The sequence below is a fragment of the Trichechus manatus genome, unplaced genomic scaffold (genome assembly GCF_000243295.1).
Source record: "Trichechus manatus latirostris isolate Lorelei unplaced genomic scaffold, TriManLat1.0 scaffold00155, whole genome shotgun sequence".
In the NCBI taxonomy this organism is placed as follows: domain Eukaryota; kingdom Metazoa; phylum Chordata; class Mammalia; order Sirenia; family Trichechidae; genus Trichechus; species Trichechus manatus.
In genome coordinates this window covers 885,148-904,949 of record NW_004444091.1, presented here as the reverse complement: position 1 = coordinate 904,949, position 19,802 = coordinate 885,148, and the positions used below count along the sequence as shown (strand labels likewise).

The 19,802-nt window shown below is 51.2% G+C and overlaps 1 protein-coding gene across 1 annotated transcript in view; it reads left to right on the top strand.

The window, feature by feature from the left end:
- GRID1 (glutamate ionotropic receptor delta type subunit 1) overlaps window positions 1-19,802 on the top strand; it is a 1,005,377-nt gene that overhangs the window by 252,046 nt on the left and 733,529 nt on the right. Inside the window, exon 3 of the mRNA XM_004386072.1 lies at window positions 13,663-13,868. Within this exon, the coding sequence (XP_004386129.1) occupies window positions 13,663-13,868 (206 nt within the window). The remainder of the gene's footprint in view (window positions 1-13,662; window positions 13,869-19,802) is intronic.

Below are 19,802 nucleotides of genomic sequence, written 5' to 3'. Positions count from 1 at the left end.
GAGAGTTCATTTCCTAGATTGGTATCTGGCTGGTACGATCGTGCGTCCTAGATTTTGCCTCTGAGCTGAAGTTGCTTGTTCTGAGATTGAAGAACTCCCTTTAATAATTCTCATAAGTTTGGTTTGGTGTTTACATATTCCCTTAATTTCTGTTTATCTGGAAATGACCTCATTTCACCATCAAATTTGAACGAGAGTTTTGGAGGATGTATTATTCTTGGCTGGCAGTTTTTTTCTTTCAAGATTTTATATATGTCATCCCATTGCCTTCTTGCCTGCCTGTTTTCTGCCGAATAATCTCAGCTTAGTCTTATAGTTTCTCTTCTGTATGTGACTTCTTGTTTTTCACGAGCTGCTCTCAGGATTCTTTGTTTGTCTTTGGTTTTGGTGAGTGTGATTATGATATAACTTGGTGATTTTGTTTTGGGATCTATCCTATATGGGGTTCATTGAGCTTCTTGGATGGCCAGCTTTTCATCTTTCATGATATTGGGGAAGTTTTCTGTCAGCAGTTCCTCAATGATCCTCTTTGTGTTTTCTGTTTTCTCCCCCTGTTCTGGAACTCCAATCCCTCAAAAATTTTTGGTTTTGATTGTATCCCACATAACTCTCAGGGTATCTTCATTTTTCTTTGTTCTGTTTTATGAGTTTCCTCAAACAGAGTTGTATCCAAGTGTTTGTCTTTAATTCCACTGATCCTGTTTTCCACCATTTCAAATCTGCTTCTCAGCCCTTCCATGACACTGTCCATTTCTGAATTCTTGTTGTTTATCTTTTGAATTTCTAATTGTTGTTTTTGTATGATTTCTAGTTGTGAATTTATTTTGGTATTTTCTTTCTGCATTATTTTCCTGAATTCTTCCAAGTTTTTGTATGTATTTTCCATGAATTTGTCTATTTTTTCCTCATTTTTGTCTGCTTTTCCTTCAGCTCTTGGATTATTCTGCGTATTAGAGATTTGAATTCCCTATCAGGTAGTTCTAGTGACTTTTCTTTACTGGAAAGTCATCTGGTGTTTTATTTTGAAAGCCTACTGGAACCATCCTGTCCTGTTTTTGTAAATGTTTTGATATTGTCTGCTGTCTTCGGGGCATCCCATAGTTATTTTTCTTGTTTATTGATTGAAGATTTGTTTGTTTCATTCTTTTTTTTTTTTAATTTGGCTATGTCTGAGCAGGCGGGCTGTGTGTTCTTTGTTGTTTTCTTGTCTGTGGGCACAGTACTTTTCGCCTCCTTCTCCAATTGGCAGGGTCAGTCACTCAGCTATGGTACGGCAGGGCAGGTCTAGCTGAAGAGGAGTTACTGGGACGGGTTGTTTGTGGCACTTACTACAGCCACCAGGGCGGGCCAGTAATCAGTGAAGGGCAGGTTCCAGTAGGCCGTGCCTGTGCTGCTTGTTGGTGTGATGTTAAGCACACGGTGCAGGTAGGCAGGATGTAGTGGGGAGATTGTTATGTGTGCAGCTATGATGGATACGGGAGAGAGGAGAGAGGAAAAGAAGCCAAAAACATACAAACAAAGAAAAAAGAATGCTAGGGGAGCTTGCCGTTGGAGTGGAGAGATGAGAGACTATGAAATGGAGAAAAAGAAAAAGGGGAAGAGGAAGAAAAAGAAAAGAAAAGGAAATAAAGAATGAATAAATGAAAATTGGAACTGGAAAAGAACAGCCGAGTTCCCAGGGATTCTAGCGGTGCAGCTATGAGGTCTGGGGAAGTTGTTCTCAGGTGTTTCAGTACAGCCTGGCTAGAAGGCATAGAGGTGTACAATGCTAGGTATTCAGAGAACAGAAAGTGAAGGAAGATATAGAGAGACGAGAAACTGAGTAATGAAGAAAGACAAAAAGGGAAAAAGAGGGAAAAGAAAACAAAACAAATTTAAAATTAAAAAAACAAACAAACAAGAAAAGCCCCCAAATAAACAGAAAAAAGAAAAAAAAAAACCAATGAAAAGAGAAACACCCTAAGGGATCCCTTTGCACGTCTGTGCAAGCCGATGGGGTAGTCTCCTTGCCATGCAGCACTGCCTGGCCAGAAAGGGCTCCCAACTCAAGAAAAGGAAAAGAAAATAAACACAGTTCAAAACAAACAAACGAACAAAACCCCCGGGATCCCACCAGCATGGCAGCCCAGATCAGGAAGCAGCTCCACACTCGAACAGAGCTCCGCAGCCCCTCAGGAAGAGGCAAAGATGGCGCACGGAGTCAGGTATTTGAGTGAAAGGAGGGGGAGGTGGTGAGAGGTAAGGAAGAAATCAAAAGAAGTGGAAAAAAAAGCAACACCATCAGCCAACAAATGGCACTCAGAGAGCCAGCTAGTGCGGGCTGGTGGAATCCAAGCAGCTGGTGCTTCCCAGACAAGAGATTGTCGCCGCGGGAAGCAGAGGAGGCCGAGTGGGTGTGAAGAAGGGTGGGGGGTGGGAAAGCGAATATCACAAATTACCAGTTGTTTTGTCTCCCGCTGGAAGCTCCGTGAAGCTGCTTTCTTGTACCCACTGTTTGCTGGTCTCCGATAGGAGTCCAAGATGGCGGATCCGCGCTGCGTTAGCTGATAGGGGACCTCTGCATGAATCTCTCCTCACCCTCCGTTCTCTGTCAGTTTTCTCACTCCATTTGGTGCTTGGCTGAGTTCTTTATCTCTTCATTTGATGTTTTAGGGTTTCAGGATTGTTGTTTTCTCTGTTTGGCTTAGTTTTTTGGATCTTTGTTGTGGAGGGACGGCGTGGTGCTGCTGCCTAGAGTGCCATTTTGCCGCTTACCCAGCCTGATTATTTTAAATGTTTTTTCCTTGTTTTTGTTTTTTAAATGGAAAGGAGCAGAGCTTGGTGGGAAGTGGAACATGTGAGAATCAACAGATGCCCTCCATGGCACGGGCTCCGGAAAGGGACCCAAGGGCGCTTTACACATAGGTCCCCTACCTGAAATGTCACACATGTGCAGACACCCATGTAATGCACCCAACAGGCATCACCCAGAGGGTCCATGTTCCCTTTCCAGAATTTGCTCTTCTATGGTTTCATGGCTGGTTCTGAAACCTGTCAGAACAGAACCAGTTCCAGTTGCCATCAAGTCAACTCCAGCTCATGGTGGCCCCATGCATCTCCGAGTAGAACTGTGCTCCATAGTGTTTTCGGTTGCTAGTTTTTTGGAAGTCGATCACCAGTCTTCTTTCATTGTGCCTCCAGATGGACTTGAACCTCCAACCTTTCGTTTAGCAACTGAGTGCATTAATCATTTGCAACACCTGGTCAGAGAAGGGAGCCCTGGTGGCGCCGTGGTTGAGCACTTGGCTGCTAACCGAAAGGTCGGCAGTTTGAACACATCAGCTGCTCCTTGGGAGAAAGATATGGCGTTCTGCTTCCATAAGAATTTACAGCCTTGGAAAACCTATGGGGCAGTTCTGCTCTGTCCTATAGGGTTGATATGAGTCAGAATCAACTCAACAGCGATGGGTGTAGTTTTCTTGGTTTTGGACCAAAGAAGGAGGTTCCTGGGTATTATAGGCCCCTATTATAGGCAGAAATTAGTTCTCTTTCTCAGAGTTTTAAATGACATTTCAGCCACTTGAAAGCTTTGGAATTTCCATTATCGAAGGAGGGAGAGCTGACCTTTTTAGTCTTCTGTTGTGTCATCTCCTTGTCAGGATGGCACCTCCCTTCTTGATGAGCCTCCAGAGGAAGAGAGATGATTTGCTTATTTGGGAGCCCTTTGGGGGCATTCCCCACAGTGCTGATGAGGAAGAAGGTTGGGGGGAGCTGACAGCCACCGAGCATCTATCTTGCACGGTGCTAGCCCCTCCCTGAAGGAGCCCAGCATGCCTGTGAAGATAGTGGTGGGCTCTGTGTTGCAGATGAAGATGTGGGCTCAGAGGGGGGTTTGCCCGAGGCTACCCAGCTAGTGAGGGCAGGCTCCGAACCCACGCCTTGCTCCACCTGGGGAGTGAGGCCACAGGCCTGCTTCTTGTGTACTCCTTCCTGAGCTTTGCCTCCTCTCTGAGGCCACCACAGGAGAGGGTGGGTCTCATCTGGGGAGAGCTGTCCCTCTGGAGGCTGACTGAGACCTTAGACTCTACTGTTGCCTGGGCAGCTGGGAGTGTGGCCAGGACAGAGGAGCCTTCCTCCCAGACAAGGTCTTGGACAAGCAGACTTGGAGCTGGCCACGGTGTTGCTGAGGATGGAGGACAGACCTTTGAGGGGCTTTCTGCTCACTGGGGCCCTGGGGGCGCATGCTCAGTGGTTTTGCTCACCCATGACAGGGGAGGCCCAGCTCCTGTTGTACTGAGCGTGGGCCCCACATGCCATACTGCGTGTCTGTGGCATCCCTCTGCTGGATTCCTGAGGCCTTCTCTGTGTGCCTCCTTACTTCTGTAGAAACGTCCTCTGTACTACATTTGGTTGCCTTATGGAGTGCAGCCTGCAGAGTGCCCAGGATCCAGGGTGGCAACTAGTGGGTGCTCGGCTGATGGTAGAGGGACCACGCCCTGCTTCAGGGCCAGCCTTCCCGCGGGAAGGAGAGCTCCTTGAGAAGAGCTGTGAAGTGTTTACATGTGCTGCTGCAGTGCCCAGCATAGGGTTCGGCTCAGAGCAGTGCTCAGACAATATTTGTGCAAGAAGGAAGGGAGGCGAAAGGGAAGGAGAGAGAGGGGGAATGATAGAGGGGGAGAAGAAGGGAGTGAAGGAGAAAGGAGGGAGGGAGAGAGTGAGCGAGGGAATGGGGGAGGGGAGAAGGGACAGAGGGAAGGAGGAAGGAGGGCATCAGATGGATCAGGCAAGGGGAGGGCTTGGACTGGAGCTGCAGGCAGGTAGCCTCAGCCTCCATCACACCCGGTTTCTGTGGCTGCTCTGTGCCTGTGACAAAGCTGGGGGCATTTTGAGTTGGGGGTGATAGTGGGGGGTAGGCATAAATGAGGAGGAGAGCGTGGTCAGGGGTCTTGGGAGTGAGCTTTATTTATGGATAAACTGCATCTGGGGAGAAATCGGAAGCATCTATGTGGGACCAGATAGGGGAGAAGTAAAAAAGTCCATAGAATCAAAATTGTGCTTCAGCCTTTGGAAAATTTGCCAATTACCTGAAACACTTCTAATTGTGAACTTCTCTGGGTGTGAGGCACAGCCTTCATGCATACCTATGTCCATTAGAGATGGTAAAATATTCTTTACAAGCATGCTCTGTGCTGGGGCCTTTCTCAGAAATTGGAAAGAGTAGGGGAAACAATTTGAAATGTGTTCTTTCGTTTCAATTACTTCTCAGAAAGAAAATGCTTACAATACTCAGCGACTATCTGATTCTTTCAGAAGAAGTGGCCAGATAGTCATAGCTGAAACTCAGACTTATCAAAACTTCTGCCCAGTTCCAGTTCCTGCCCAGTCACCAGGCTTTGCCTAGGTCGGACATGTGCCACTGTGGTTGCTGAGCCTGCTCTGGGCTTCAGGCTGGCCCTTGCTTTGGTTCATTTTGATTCCACAGACTTTACTGCCCTAACTCTGAGCTAGGCCCTGGGGCCTGGGGGTTGGATGGGGAAATGAGAATTGGTTCCTGCTTCCCATGCACTCTAGTTGTTAATTTGAGGGAGGATTTAAATCTGAGTAGAAGCAGCTGAGGTGACCTCCAAGGGGAGGTATGGTTTGAGTTGGGTTTTGATGGAGGGGTGGGACTTTGTAAATTTCCAGGCAGAAATGTACATCCAGGCAGAGGGTGCGTGTGTGATGTGTATATGTGTGTGTGCTATGTATGACGTATGTGTTGTGTGTATGGCATCTGGTGTATGTGGTGAGTGTGTGGTATGTGTGGTGTGTGTGTGCATGGTGTGTGTATGTGTGTATGGTGTGTGTGTTGTGTGTATGGTTCTGGTGTATGTGGTGTGTGTGTGGTATATGTGGTGTGTGTGTGGTACGTGTGATGTGTGGGGTGTGTGTGTGTGTGATGTGTGGTGTGCATATAGTGTGGTGTGTGTCTGTGGTGTGGTATGTGTGGTGTGTATGTATAGTGTGTGTGGTGTCTGTGGTGTGTGTGTGGTGTCTGTATGGTGTGTGTAATAAGTGTACTGTGTGTGTATTTGTGTGTTTGTGCATATGGGGGTGGAGGATGTCCAGGGAAGGGCAGAGAGCTTGTGTTTCTGGAATACAGGAACTTGGTTTCTGGTAGTGGTGGTAGACGTGGGTTATGTTGACAAAACACAAAAATAGCAAGAGCTGTTAGGGCTAGAGAGTCCCTACAGTCCCAGGCTAAGATGTATAGAGTTTATTTTTGGTACAATAACAGTCTCTAGGTCTTTTGCAGCACATTTAGACACTTTGTCTCGCTTACTTTGGACATGTTATCAGGAGGGACCAGTCCCGGGAGAAAGACATCATGCTTGGTAAAGTGGAGGGTCAGTGAAAAAGAGGAAGACCCACGATGAGATGGATTGACACAGTGGCGGCAACAGTGGGCTCAAGCATAACAACGATTGTGAGGATGCTGCAGGACTGGGCAGTGCTTCGTTCTGTTGTACATAAGGTTGCTGTGAGTTGGAACCAACTCAGTGACACCTAATAACAACAACAGCAGTCTCTAGGAGGCTTTTTATTTACTTATAGTTGATTGATGCTTTTAAGGGTATTAATTTCTCGGCATCATTTTAGTGAACTTGGGCTTTTCACTGAAGGTTTTAGAGGTGGGCTATGTCGCGCAGACACGAGCTTGTGAGAGCACGTCCTGGGGAGAGCATCAGCCAGGGCCTTATGGGAGGCTGGGCACAAGTCCAGGAGGAGCGTGGCAGGCTCAGGAGATGATCGGGGGTGAGGCTGAGCGGCCTGGGCCAGCCTGGGCATGGGGCCTTGTCCATGTGTGTCTGGTGCTTCTGTGCTCTGAGTTGACAGATTGGTGGCAGGAGACCTGTGTGTAGACACCGTAGGAGATAATGAGGGCAGGACAGGATTGCCTGGGGAGGGACCAGAGGTACTTGAGGGGAGGAGATGGGGAAGGATAGGAGCAAAAGGAGTGTGCTGTGTCTGGAAGCCTAAAGGGAGGGGCTCTGAGGAGGGGTCCCAGGCTGGGCGCCCTGGAGAACCATGAAAGGCAAAGATGCCAGAGAACAACCTGGTGTGTGGACAACTTTGGCAACACAGTGGAGTGGTGTGGGTGAGGCCAGCCATGGTGGGGCAGAGGTGAGCAGCCAGGGAGTGGCTGAGGGTGCCCAGGGGGCTGGGTCTGGAACCTGAGTCCTCCTGACCTTCACTCTGGGGGTGTCACGGGGTGCTGCTTACCTAGCTTCCCTCCCTGGCAGCTCCGCTGTTTCCAGTCTCCTCAGTCCTCCCCTACCTGGTCAAGAGCAAGGTCCTTCTTCATTTGGTGTCAGAGTCCTCATTCTGCTGTCGGGCCCCTTCTGTGTGCTGCTCCTCTTCTGGAATGCTCTTCCCTAGAGGTTTCCCTAGGTGCTCCTTCACCCCAGTGTCTCCTCACCAGTCACCTCCAGCACAGCATCTTTTTTTCAGAGCAGTTACCACTCTGGAAACGATCTCTTTGTCCCTTGTTTTTTGGTCTGGCCCATTCTGCAGCTTCTGAGGTATCAGCTCCATGCAGAGGACACTGGGGCTGGTTTGTTTTCATTCCCTGCACCTGGCAAGTGCCTGACACAGAGAGGGCTCCCGGTACAGACCAGAGGAGGGAAGGACTGGATGAGTTCATCGGGTGTGCTGAGGAGGGACTCACTCAGGCTTGGGTATTAGATAGACCTCTGGGGACCGGCTGCCTGTCCTGGGTGTCACCACACCAGGTTTCTTGTGGGAAGTACTCACGCAGGACTCATCTGGGGCCCCTGAGTCGCTGAGCTGCCTCCTTTCCTGGGGAGAAGGCTCCTCTCCTGGGAGCTCTCCCTCCCCTGCTGGTGGTGATGCCCCTCTCCAAATGACTCATGCCTCCTTGTGGCCTCAGGGAGCTGGGGGCTCTTCGCCTTCTGCCTTTGCTGGGCTGGGGTGTAGTGAGGCCCTGATGGGGTGGTCTGGTTGGGGAAGCTGGGTCAGCATGGTAGACTGGGCCAGGCCTCTGGGTAGGGAGCTCGCTGGGGGAGGCCTGGGCCAAGGTCATGGGCTCCATGGACCACGGGGCTCACAGGTGCCTGTTCTGCTGCCCAGGGAGCAGCCCAGCTCTGTCCCCGTCTGTCCGCTTAGGGAGCTGCCCCTTCCTGGGGAGCAGCAGCTGACAGCTGGCTTTTTTTTGGGGGAAGGGTGGGGGTGGCATTGGAAGCTCAGTCTTTTACAGGAAGAAAAGGACTTTTGGGGGAGAAACAGATTTCCTTGGCCCCATTCCTCAAGGAGTGGGTTGGGGGGCCACGAAGGTGGCTGGTACTTGAAGCCGCTATTCTGCCCCCTGCTATCCTCTAGGCAGCTGAATAAGATCTCATGAGAGCAGAGGATGAGAGCTGACCTTTTCAGCCAGATGGGAGCTGGCAGTTGTAGCCAGGGGCTGCAGTCCCTCAGGAGAGTTGCCTTTAGCCTTGTATCCATTATTCCAGGTGTGAGAGGAGCCAGCCACTGACAGGAGATGAAACTCTCTCTGATGGCTCGCTCCCATTTGGGGCTGACTGGCCAGAGCCAGGAATGCACAGCTGAGGGTAGGCAGGAGTCTGGACACTCAGACTCTCTGTGTGCATGTGTCCTGGGCTGCTTCTGGGCCTGAGACAGTGGCCACCTGCCCAGGGCACCTCATAGTCCCAAGGAAGAGAAAAAGTCCTGCAGTTGAGATGGGTTTAGGCAGAGATCTCAGGGGAGGGACTGAGGGGACTTCCCTCAGCCTGGGAGGATTGGCCATCCTGGTGGGATGTGTGAGGTCCCTGGAGCCACATGGGTGGCCCACAGACTCCCAGACCCATGTACAGACCACGGAGCTGTGCTGAACCCGCGTGGCCAACCTGTCACAGAGACACACCTGTGCAGATAGGGCCCTGTCTCTGCCTCTCTAAGGACATGGTTGACTTGGAAGGCACCTAGAAGAGGAAGGAGAGCCAGTGGGTCTCAGGGTAGCATCTATGGCCTCCCTTTACCCACACCTGATCCCCGGGCAGGTTCTTACCCTCCTGTCCAGGAGTTCAGGTCTGGGTCCCAGCACATCAGAGCCAAGGCCACAGGCCAGGGAGGACCATGTGTATCCAGGGGAAGGGATCATGCTGCAGAGGGGTCAGAGCTGCAGAACCGCCTGTGGACCGTGGCCTCACCCTGAGGCTGGCTCACCGTCGGCCCTGTGTGGACAGAGCCACAGGTGAGCAGGGAGTGGGGCAACATTTGAAGGTACAGGTGCTGCACTTACCGGAAGATTTCATAAGGTGCACTGGACGCAATACATCCGATTTGGTTGGTCTATCATGGTTGTGAAAGAAACCATCTCCAAGCTTAGTGGCTTAGAACCTCCATCATTTGTTATTGATGAGAGTCTGGAGGTCATCTGGGCAGTCTGCTCTGGGCTCATGCGTGTGTCTGAGTGCAGCTGGCCTGTGGCTGCTGATGACTCCGTTCTCTGCTGGTACCTCTCCCTCCGGCAGGCCAGCTGGGGATACTCCCAGGGTGGTGCAGAGGCCCAGTGGGAAAGAGAAAAGTGCAGACACTGATTCACCTTCTGCTCATTTCACGTTGACAACTGTCCCGAAGGCCAAAGCTGGACAGGCAGCTGAGCGTGGCGTGGGAGCTGGAGGGGATTTCCCAGTGGCAGGACACAGGCGTGCACTTGAGGAGGCCACTCCTGGGAACACCGTTTACACCACTTTGGGTAAATGGCGTTTTCTCAGGCAGCACCGTTGGACAGAATTTTCTGTGTTGATGGAAATGATCTATATCTCCACTGTCCAATATGGTAATGTCTTAGGCTGGATTCTCTAGAGAAGCAAAACCAGTAAAGCATATGAATATATACAGAGAGAGATTTATATCAAGGAAACAGCTCACGTGATTGTAGAGGCTAGAATGTCCCAAGTCCGTGGATCAGGGTAGAGCCTTCTCCCAATTCATGCAGCCATAGAAGCTGGCAAACCCAAAGTTGGCAGATCGGAGAGCAGGGCTCCTGCTCACAGGCCGTGAAGGTCGAAAAATTCCAAAATCAGCAGATAAGACCGCCAGGTTTCTCCTGATTCATGTAGCTGCAGCGGCTGGGGAACCCAAGATCAGCAGGTCGGGGAACAGGACTCTTGCTCACAGGCTGTGAAGATCGATGAATCCCAAGATTGAGCTGCTAGCTCAAGTCCCAAGAATTGGAGGTGAGACGACAAGAGGTGGCTGCTGGGTCTGGAAAAAGCCAAAAACCTTGGCAAGGCGAGCAGGCAGAAAGTAACTGGCGGAAGGCAGAGAGATGAAGCTAAGGGGGCAGTGAGCTGCCACAGGCCCCACCCCTGCTAGTACCACTCAGCAGATTCTATCATGGGGGGGTGATAACATATCAGATTTCAACAGGGGAGTGATCACAACATTATACAACTGCGAAAACTCAGAATCATGGCCCAGCCAAGTTGATATACAATCTTAACTATCATTGAGTACTTGAAATGTGGCTCGTGTGACTACAGAACCGAATTTGTAACTTGATTTAATTTTAATGAATTTAAATTTAAATCACCCCATGTGGCTCATGGCTCCTGTATTGGAGAGCAGGAACTAGGGGGAAGCATTCACGGCTCAGGTGATCAGTGGTTGCAGGTCCTGTGCGGAGCCTGCTGCTGCTTTTGCATGGATGGCTGCTCAGTGCCATGGTATCCTCAAGCTTGTGCTGGTGTGTGGGAACGGTGCTGGGGGCCAGGACTGGCAGCAGGCCTGAGATTGTCCAATTGGGCTGTCTCCCTGTGGCCCTCTTCTCCCCAGATATCTCCTCATATTCAACCTGCTGTGCTCTGATTGGTTAGGAAGCTCCAAAGACCTCTTAGAACTTTTCCTTTAAGAGACCTTGCGCTGCAGATCTCTAGGGGTCCGAGCAGGCTCATGTGTACCTGCAGGTATCTGCAGCCTGGGGCTGGGGCAGGGGGAAGGCACTGTGTCCTGTCCTTAGTTGGTCACCCTTCCCTTGGAAGTTTGGGGGAGCCCAGTCCAGGCCACCTTGTCCCAGTCCTGCGGCTTGGCGAAGAGGGCCTTCTTCCTACTTGGTGCCTCCACCCTCTCTGCCTTGGTGGTCTGCCATGGTCTGGTGGGTGGGAGGGGCCCAGATGCATGGCTGTGCTCCAGGGAAAACACAGCTCCCATGAAGGGATGCAGGCTTCGCCCGTGGCTGGACTAGAGCCCAGGGCCCAGGGTTTGAGTATCAGTCACGCATCTGCCCTGTCTCAAAGGGCTTCAAGTGTTTCCTCTCTGTACGGACGGGTTAGGAGGTTGGCTCCCTGCGTCTCCCAAGCACAGGCCCCTGAGATAAGCAAGTGAAACCCACAAGGGCTGAGATCCCTCAGATTGAAGAGCTCCTCACAATCTGGTGAAAATGCTAGTCAAGGATGCTCATCCCCAGTTTGTAGATGAGCAGACTGAGGCACAAAGGGGACGTGTTTAAGTAACTACTACACACGGAGTGTCAGAGCCCGCAGCAGGGAACAGGGCCATGTCCACAGCCGCCTGCACACCCCCAGCCAGGATTGCCATGGGGTCCCACTGTCCACCCTGGCCGTTTGTTTGGATCTCAGCGGCCCTTGTCATGGTCTCGCTGGTACTAGACTAGAGCCCTCCTCCTGGCCAGCCTGGGAGCCGGGGACCCTGCTGCAGTTCACACGGTGTCCCACTCCTGGTGTGCTCACAACGTTTGTGGAATGGACACTCTTAGTTTGCTAGTGCTGCTGTAACAGAAATACCACAAGTGGGTGGCTTTAGCAAACAAATTTATCTTCTTGGAGTTCAGAAAGCTAAAGGTCTGCATTCGGGGCACCAGCTCTAGGGGAAGGCTGTCTCTGTTGGCTGCATGGGAAGATCTTTGTCTTCCAGTTTCTGTTCCTTGGTTTCTTGGTGATTGTCACATGGCATCTATCTTCCTCCACTTGTGCTTGCTTCTATGTCTAATCTGCTCTTTATATCTCAGAAGGGATTTGTTTTAGGACACACCCTACACTGATATGGCCTCATTAACATGACAGAGAAAACCCTATTCCCAAATGAGATTGCGTCTACAGGTGGAGGTGTTAGGATTCCAACACATATTTCTGGGAGACACAGTTCGGCTCATATAACAGACATGGAGCGGCAGTGTGGGAAAGGGCCTAGTCGGGAAATAGCAGTCTGGTTGAATGAGCATTATTCCCTTTGACTTTGATTCTCAGTGACTAGATGGGCCTGGACGTGCCTGCGGGAGGTGCAGCCTGGGCACTGGGCAGGCCTAGGACCCACAGCCCAGAATCACAGCTGTAGGGCATGGTGCAGGGCAGGCCTTGCTTTTGGGAGGTGGGATGCAGGGATGAGCCAGGTGAGGAACCATCCCAGGTTTTGAAAAAGTGGCATATTGGTTGAGACTTTGGGTTGCAGGTGACATAAATCCAACTCAAGTTGGCTTAAGCAAGAAAGGGAGTTGACTGACTTGTGGAGCTGAAAACCCAGAGCATCAGGCTTCAGGCACAGCTGACCCAGAGCTCCAGTGACCTCGTCACAACTGTGCCTCGCCCGCCGGCCTCCTCCTCTGCACAGCCTCCATCCTTGGCAGGTCTCCCTTTGGGGAAGCCAGATGTCTTAGGGCAGCTGAGAGAAGATTTGGTCCCTGGTTCAAAGTAAAATCTACCCTCACAAGGGTAAATCTGCACTACTGTGCAGTGTAGCTGGGCGCCAGCCTCCCCCTGGACGTCATCCCTTGGGAAGTCACTCCAGCTTCCACACTCCTCTCCTGCCTGGCACTTGCTTCCTGCCCTCCTGGAAGCCAGAGGGGTGAGAACAGGCCTCTGTGCCAGGTGTTGCAGCCAGGGTCCCAGAACCAAGTCTCCATGGGCCACCTGGGTCATATGCTTATCCTTGGGTTAGGAAGTGATGTTCTGGTTGGCCGGGCCTGGGTCATGTGGCCTGGAGTGTGAGTCACATGGAAAGTGAGTGAGGGTGGGAGGAAAGTTTCATCCACGAAGACCAGGGTGCCATTACTGAGGTGGGAACCCAGACGTCAGGATTGGGATGCAAGGGCACAGGGAGAGAGCAGCACCAAGGGCTAGAACTGGTCTGTGTCCTGCAGCTGGGCCAGGGCAGGTCCAGGCAGGCAGCAGCCTCAGCTTACCATTGAAGGGGAAACACAGTGAAGTGGAGGTAACGGGGCCCAAGCCAGGGCCCACCAGCACATGTGGCCCCAAGGACAGGCTGCAAGAACTGGGCTCATTGGATGGAGGGATAGGGAGGAAAACAAAGCTCTCAGAAGGAGCGCTTTCAGGCCACCGGACTTGTGGACAGCAGGACGGGCTCTCCATTGTGGGAGATACCCACCCTTGGGCTGGATGCTGTTGAGGGACACAGGGACTAAATGGGTGTCTTCCAACCTCTGATCAGTGGACCATGGAAGCAAACTTGAACGCTGCGCCTGCCCTATTTAGTGATGGCCTTGGCATATCCCAACTCCTGCCCCAGCCCTGGCTGCCTTCCCTCTCCCAGGAAGCCTCTGAGGAGAGTGGCCCCTCTGGGTTGAGGACGTGGGACTTAGATGCCCTCCGAAGCCTCTTCCACTTACAGATGACTCTCTTCTCTTCCTCCTCTCCCCCTGCTCAGATATCCGTGGGCTCCAGAGCTTTCTGGACCAAGCCTCGCGGCTGGGCCTCGATGTGTCTTTACAGAAGGTGGATAAGAACATCAGCCACGTGTTCACCAGCCTCTTCACCACCATGAAGACAGAGGAGCTGAACCGCTACCGGGACACGCTGCGCCGTGCCATCCTGCTGCTCAGCCCACAGGGGGCCCATGCATTCATCAATGAGGTAGGTCAGCCTGCGCCCGATGGCCTGGGGCCAGGCCTCTCCACGGGGATGGCGCAGCTGGGCTGCTACAGAGTTCACTGGTGATGGCCAGAAGGGACGTGGAGCCACACATGGCCTAGAAGGGGAGGCAAGCATGACTCTGCTCCTGCCTGGTCCCGGAGTGGTGGCCAAGGCCTGCCCAGCCCCAGAGAGGCTGGGGTAGCTGGAGAGGTGCCTGTTACACATCACTTCCGGCTTTTCTGAGGCAGCATTCAGCAACCCCCCCCCCCCACTTTTTTTTTCTTTTTTGCTTTTAATTTTCCTGTCTTTGCTGACAGGTGTAAGCCTCTAGGGTTAAAATAAATTTCCAGCTCTCTGCAGAGCGGGGCAACTCTGCCTTGGGATTTGTTAGCACCTGCAGAATGTGTTTGCTGCATAGCACCAAGTGATACCTGGAGCGTGGGCTAATCAGCGGGGTTTTTGAAAACACCTCTAGTAGGGGTTAGGAACTTCTAGTGAAGACAGCACCTACCTGCTTAACAAAGAATCCATTAATATGAGAAGAGAAAGCTAGACATACTCTATGAACTGGTCAGTTGGCGACAGCCCAGTGATCTAATGGCAGAGAGGGGAGGTGCTGGGTTAGCGGTGTCTCTCTGGCCTGGGTGGGCTGTGGGAGGTATGCTGGGGCTGTGCGGTGCCTGAGGGTAGGCGTGGACTAAAGGGTCACAGGTGGCCGGATGCGCCCTGCAGCTTGCCCACCCAGCCCGCTCTCCTTTTAGACCCTCTCTGATGGAAAGTAAGATGAAGCCAAAGGCAGAATGATCCTAATTCCATTTGATGTATTTTGCTGGTTTGTTCTGTGTTCCCCTATAATTAATTAGAACTCAAAATGCTGCCTCATGGTTCAGGACCCAGCATGAAGTCCCCTGCCGGAGAACTTAGAATCCAGAGTGGTTAATTTGGCGCAATTGACCAGCAGCCCTGGTGCTCTTGGCTAATCAGCCCGGATGGCGCTGGTGGTCAGCGGGCTGTGATGTCCCATTGGCCCCTGGCATTTTCACCAGAACATGTTTCGCTGTATGGCATGACTCAGTCCACTAATGGGCAGCCCAGGACGTTAGTGCTGCTAATGTGCTCTGCCCTTTTCAGAATGTCTCCAGCAGTGTATTTGCAGAAGTCTGATGGCAGGGCTGCTTTTCCATTACTAAATTCCCCAGCCTCTGTCTGCTCCAGTGAGCCCCAGCCTCCTCCTTCTCTTCTCACCAGTTCTTGGCCCCCTCTCCTTGTTTCCTTTCCTCTGCTCAGCTGTTAAGCATGGGAGTGGAAAGAAAATTGGCATTGGAGTTAACATAGATTTGGGGTCAAGTCCCAGCTCTCCCACCTACGATTTGTGTGACCTTGGGAAATTTTCCTCTCCTCAGTTTCTTGCTCTGTAAAATAGGGACGAAGCAGATGATAGATACAAAGCAGTTGGCACATAGCGTCTCAACAAGCGTCTGTTCTCTTTTTAAGGTACTTATTCATGCATTTCCCTTCCAGATGAATTCAGCCCCTGTCTCTGTTTCTAGAACTTGTAAGGATTTAGACCTAGCCAGGACTGGTAGCCTAAAGGTATTATTTCCAAGTGATTAACTATGCAAACTCCTGCAGTGTTGGATACACTTGGCTAGGCATTGGCCTGTTGCCTGCCTGCTTTCCCAGGCTGCATTTGGAAAGCTTTTGCTTTGTGAGGTGTCATGGAGCTGGAGATGCCCTTGCAGTGGGCACTCTTAAGGCGCAGGAGTAACAAACCCCTGTGAGTGGTGGCAGAGATTGCAGGGAAGGACAGGGTCTGGGCTTCAGACACGAGGCCACTGCCCCTGCTGTTGCATTCCACTCCTGCTGGGGAGGAGCTTGGGCTCTGGTCCATGCCCTGGCTTCAGGCGGGGGAGGAAGCCCCAGAAAATGGGGCCGCCATGGGCCTGGCCCTTCATAAGCATTCTCTGGCCCTTACACTTTGCAGGTGAAGGAATTGAAGCTGAGTTAAATAAGGTGCTAACATCACACACATAGCAGCCAGAAAGGACATGATTTGAGTCTGTGTTTGAGCCACTGCAGAGCCCCTGTCTCCCACGTGGCTGGGGCGACTACGGAGAACACAACTTATTGCAGTTACTGGAGTGGGGAAAATCTGGCTGTGCTTGCTTCGTCGGGAGATGTAGCTTGGCTGCTCTGCCGGGGCCGGCGGAGGTTGTGAGGCTGCTTGTGCTCAAAGGGCTTTAAGGACGGCTGCCTTGTGTCTACTGAGTGCCGGATGGGAGGCATACAGACTCTGGAGCTGCACATGAACAGTGTGGCTCCCTGGCCCCGCACGTCCCCAGGAGGGACCTGGGATGTCCTCCCTGCAAGAGGGCCTTCTTTCACTGCCTGAGGCATCGTTGGGCTGCTTAAGCAGATGGATGCAGCCAGTTCTTTGCTATGACAAGGACAGACGATGCTCACAGGGTGACCCACTCCCAGGGTGGGTCTGGAATTTCAGGAAACTCAAAACAGTGTTATGGGGAAATAAAATGGCCCTGTGTTCCCCCAGTGACTGGTGGAAAGTGGCTACTGTACTTTGCTCTGTGGATGGCAGCAGGGGCGAGGCACTACAGGGTACGGGTTATGGGGTACCTGGCTGTCACCGCTCCCCTCCCCCACCAGAAAGCCTAGATGAATGGGAGTGAGGGAGGAAGATGGACTCTGCTCAGACTCTTTTCACTGTGTTACGCGTTAACTCGCTGCTGGGGCTGGAGCTTTAACTACGTTAGTGAATACTGTGTGATGTGCCTCATGGCCATGTGACCCAGCCAGGGTATAAGTGCACTGCACTAGGGAGCTGCTTCTCTACACAGTGTCCATGGGTGGTGGCTCTCAGCCTGGGGGCACGTGGCATTGCCGAGCTCTCTGAGGTTGCCACCCCACTGGGAACAGGGTGCCTGGCCTGGAAGAGGGGTGGGCAGGTAGGCGCGGGACCTGCCTGGGACACTGTGAGCACATGTGACAGGCCCCACCTCGCCCTCAGTCCCCCAATCTGATTTCAAGTCCCTCCTTTGAGGTCTTTTCATTGCTGTCTTAACAATCATCGCATCAGTGTATCATCTGAACAAAGTGTGAGGGGATCCCTTGGAGGTGGGGGCTTGGGGTGGGGTGAGTAGATGGCAGCACTCTATGCTCTCCTGCTCCCTGGCCTGGAGCCCGCCCTGGGGCTGCTCTTGGGGCCACTGAGGGCACAGCCATGGAGGGAGCCCTCCTTTGAGCAGGCTGGCCCTGCTCTGGGCTTAGGCTGGCACTTTCTGAGTGTGGAAAGGTGGCCCTTTGAAATCACTGCCTCACTGGGGAGCGAGTTATGCTCATTTTCTCTTAACTTGGCCTGGGCTCTGCTCTGGGCCCCTGGCTGCTGTGTGAGACTCCAACAGACAGTGACACCACCTATGATGCTGTCCTCATGTAAGCCTGCCTGCCTGAGTCATCACCATGGAAGGTGGGTGTGTGGGTGTCCTCTCCTTGCTCCAGGGGCTACAGCACTCCTGCAGTGGGCAAGGTGACATTGGCTGAGAGGGTTGAGGGCAGAGGCCTTGTTCCTGGGAATCCCATCTGTAGGCTGCTGGAGTTTCTCCATTTTGCTCATGTCTCCTCTATTTCATTTCTCCAACATTTAATGAGCCCAATACCGGGATGGACACTGAGGGTACTGTCCCTGATCTCATGGGGTTCCCAGCTTGGTGGGGAAGACAGCAGTGTAAGCAGACCCCTACAACTCTGATAGCAGAGGTGTGTGTAAGGCCCTGGGAGAGCACTGAGGATAGAGCAAGGCCCTCTAGGTAGGGAGAGGTGGGGGTAGTCAGAGGGTTAGGGGATGCTTCCTGGTGTAGGTGATGCAGGGGCTGGGGCTATAGGAATGAACTTGCATTAGCCCTGTGGACAAGGAGGGCCTAGGACCAAGGGGCCTGGAGAGACCCCCTGTATCCAGGGACTTGTGTGTGGTGGTTATAGCAGTGGGTGTGCAGAGCAGTGTGTGCCTGGAGCTGAGGCTGGGAAGCCAGCAGATAGAGCTCTGTAGTCCCAGATGAGGAGTTCAAACCTCAAGATCAGGTTGGTCTTAGGGTCCTTTTCAGGTTAACAGCCTACAAGTCACCTCTGTAACCTCAGCCATAGAGTTGTTGTAGGTACGCCTGTCTTTCTGCTCTTGTTCCTCTCCCGGCCAGGTTTGATGGGGAGACCTCCAGTACACAGTAAATTTTGTCCCTGGGTTTCATCTCCTCTTCCTGAAGGGTATTCCATCTGTCTGTCCATCCATCCATTCATCCATCCGTCCATCCGGCTGTGGTCTGTCTGTCCGTCTATCCAGCAAATACTGTTTGAGTGCCTACTGTGGATGAGGAACCATATCAAGTATGAATGAGAACACAGAGCTTGTGCCTGTCTTCTCCCCAAGACCTGCCATGCACTGATGCTGTGGCCACATACTGAGGCTGTGGCCAGCAGAGAAGCTGCACCCTGGGTGCTCATTCATAGAGGATCCTCTGGGTGTGTGTGTGAGTAGGGGGTGGGGGAAGTGCTGGGCATTTTTTTTTTTTTTTGAGCTCCAGGCCTTTGACCACTCATTTCTCATTCATCTGTGCCCCTGTATTTAGCTGTATTTATGATCTGTAGTTGGAAAATATGGCCTTGGTGATAGAAATGACACCAGAGATCGCATGATAGAATTTTGCAAGACCAATGACTTATTCATTGCAAATACCTTTTTCAACAACATAAACAGCAGCTATACACGTAAACCTCACCAGATGGAAAACACAGGAATCAAATCAACTATATCTGTGGAAAGGGACGATGGAAAAGCTCAATATCATCAGTCAGAACAAGGCTGGGGCCGACTGCGGAGCAGACCATCAGTTGCTCATATGCAAGTTTAAACTGAAGCTGATTAAAATTTAAAACAAGTCCACAGAAACCAAAATATGATCTTGAGTATATCCCATCTGAATTTGGACACCATCTCAATAATAGATTTTACGCACTGAACACTAAATGCATAATGACTGAAAACCAGACGAGTTGTGGGATGACATCAAGGACATCATACGTGAAGAAAGCAAAAGGTCATTAAAAAGATGGGAAAGACCAAAACGGATGTCAGAAGAGACTCTGAAACTTGCTTTTGAACGTAGAGTAGCTAAAGTGAAGGGAAGAAATGATGAAGTACAAGAGCTGAACAGACGATTTCAAAGGGTGGCTTGAGAAGACAAAGTCAAGTATTATAATGAAATTTGCAAAGTTAGAAAACCAAAAGGGAAGAACATGCTCAGCATTTCTCAAACTTAAAGAACTGAAGAAAAAAATTAAGCCTCGAGTTGCAATATTGAAGGATTCTATGGGCAAAATGTTGAACGATGCAGGAAGATCAAAAGAAGATGGGAGGAATACACAGTCACTGTACCAAAAAGAACTGGTCGATGTTCAGCCATTTCAGGAAGTAGCATATGATCAAGAACCAATGATATTGAAAGAAGTAGTCCAAGCTGCACTGAAGGCATTGTCAAAAAACAAGGCTTCAGGAATTGACGGAATACCAATTAAGATGTTTCAACAAACAGACACAGTGCTGGAGGTGCTCACTTGTCTGTTGCAAGAAATTTGGAAGAGAGCTACCTGGCCCACCAACTGGAAGGGATCCATATTTATGTTCATTCCAAAGAAAGGTGATCTAACAGAATGCGGAAATTATTAAACAATGTCATTAATATCAAACACAAGTAAAATTTTGCTGAGTATCATTCAAAAGTGGTTGCAGCAGTACATCGACAAGGAACTGCATGAAATTCAAGCGGGATTCAGAAGGGGATGTGGAACAAGGGATATCATTGCTGATGTCAGATGGATCTTGGCTGAAAGCAGAGAATACCAGAAAGATGTTTACCTGTGTTTTAT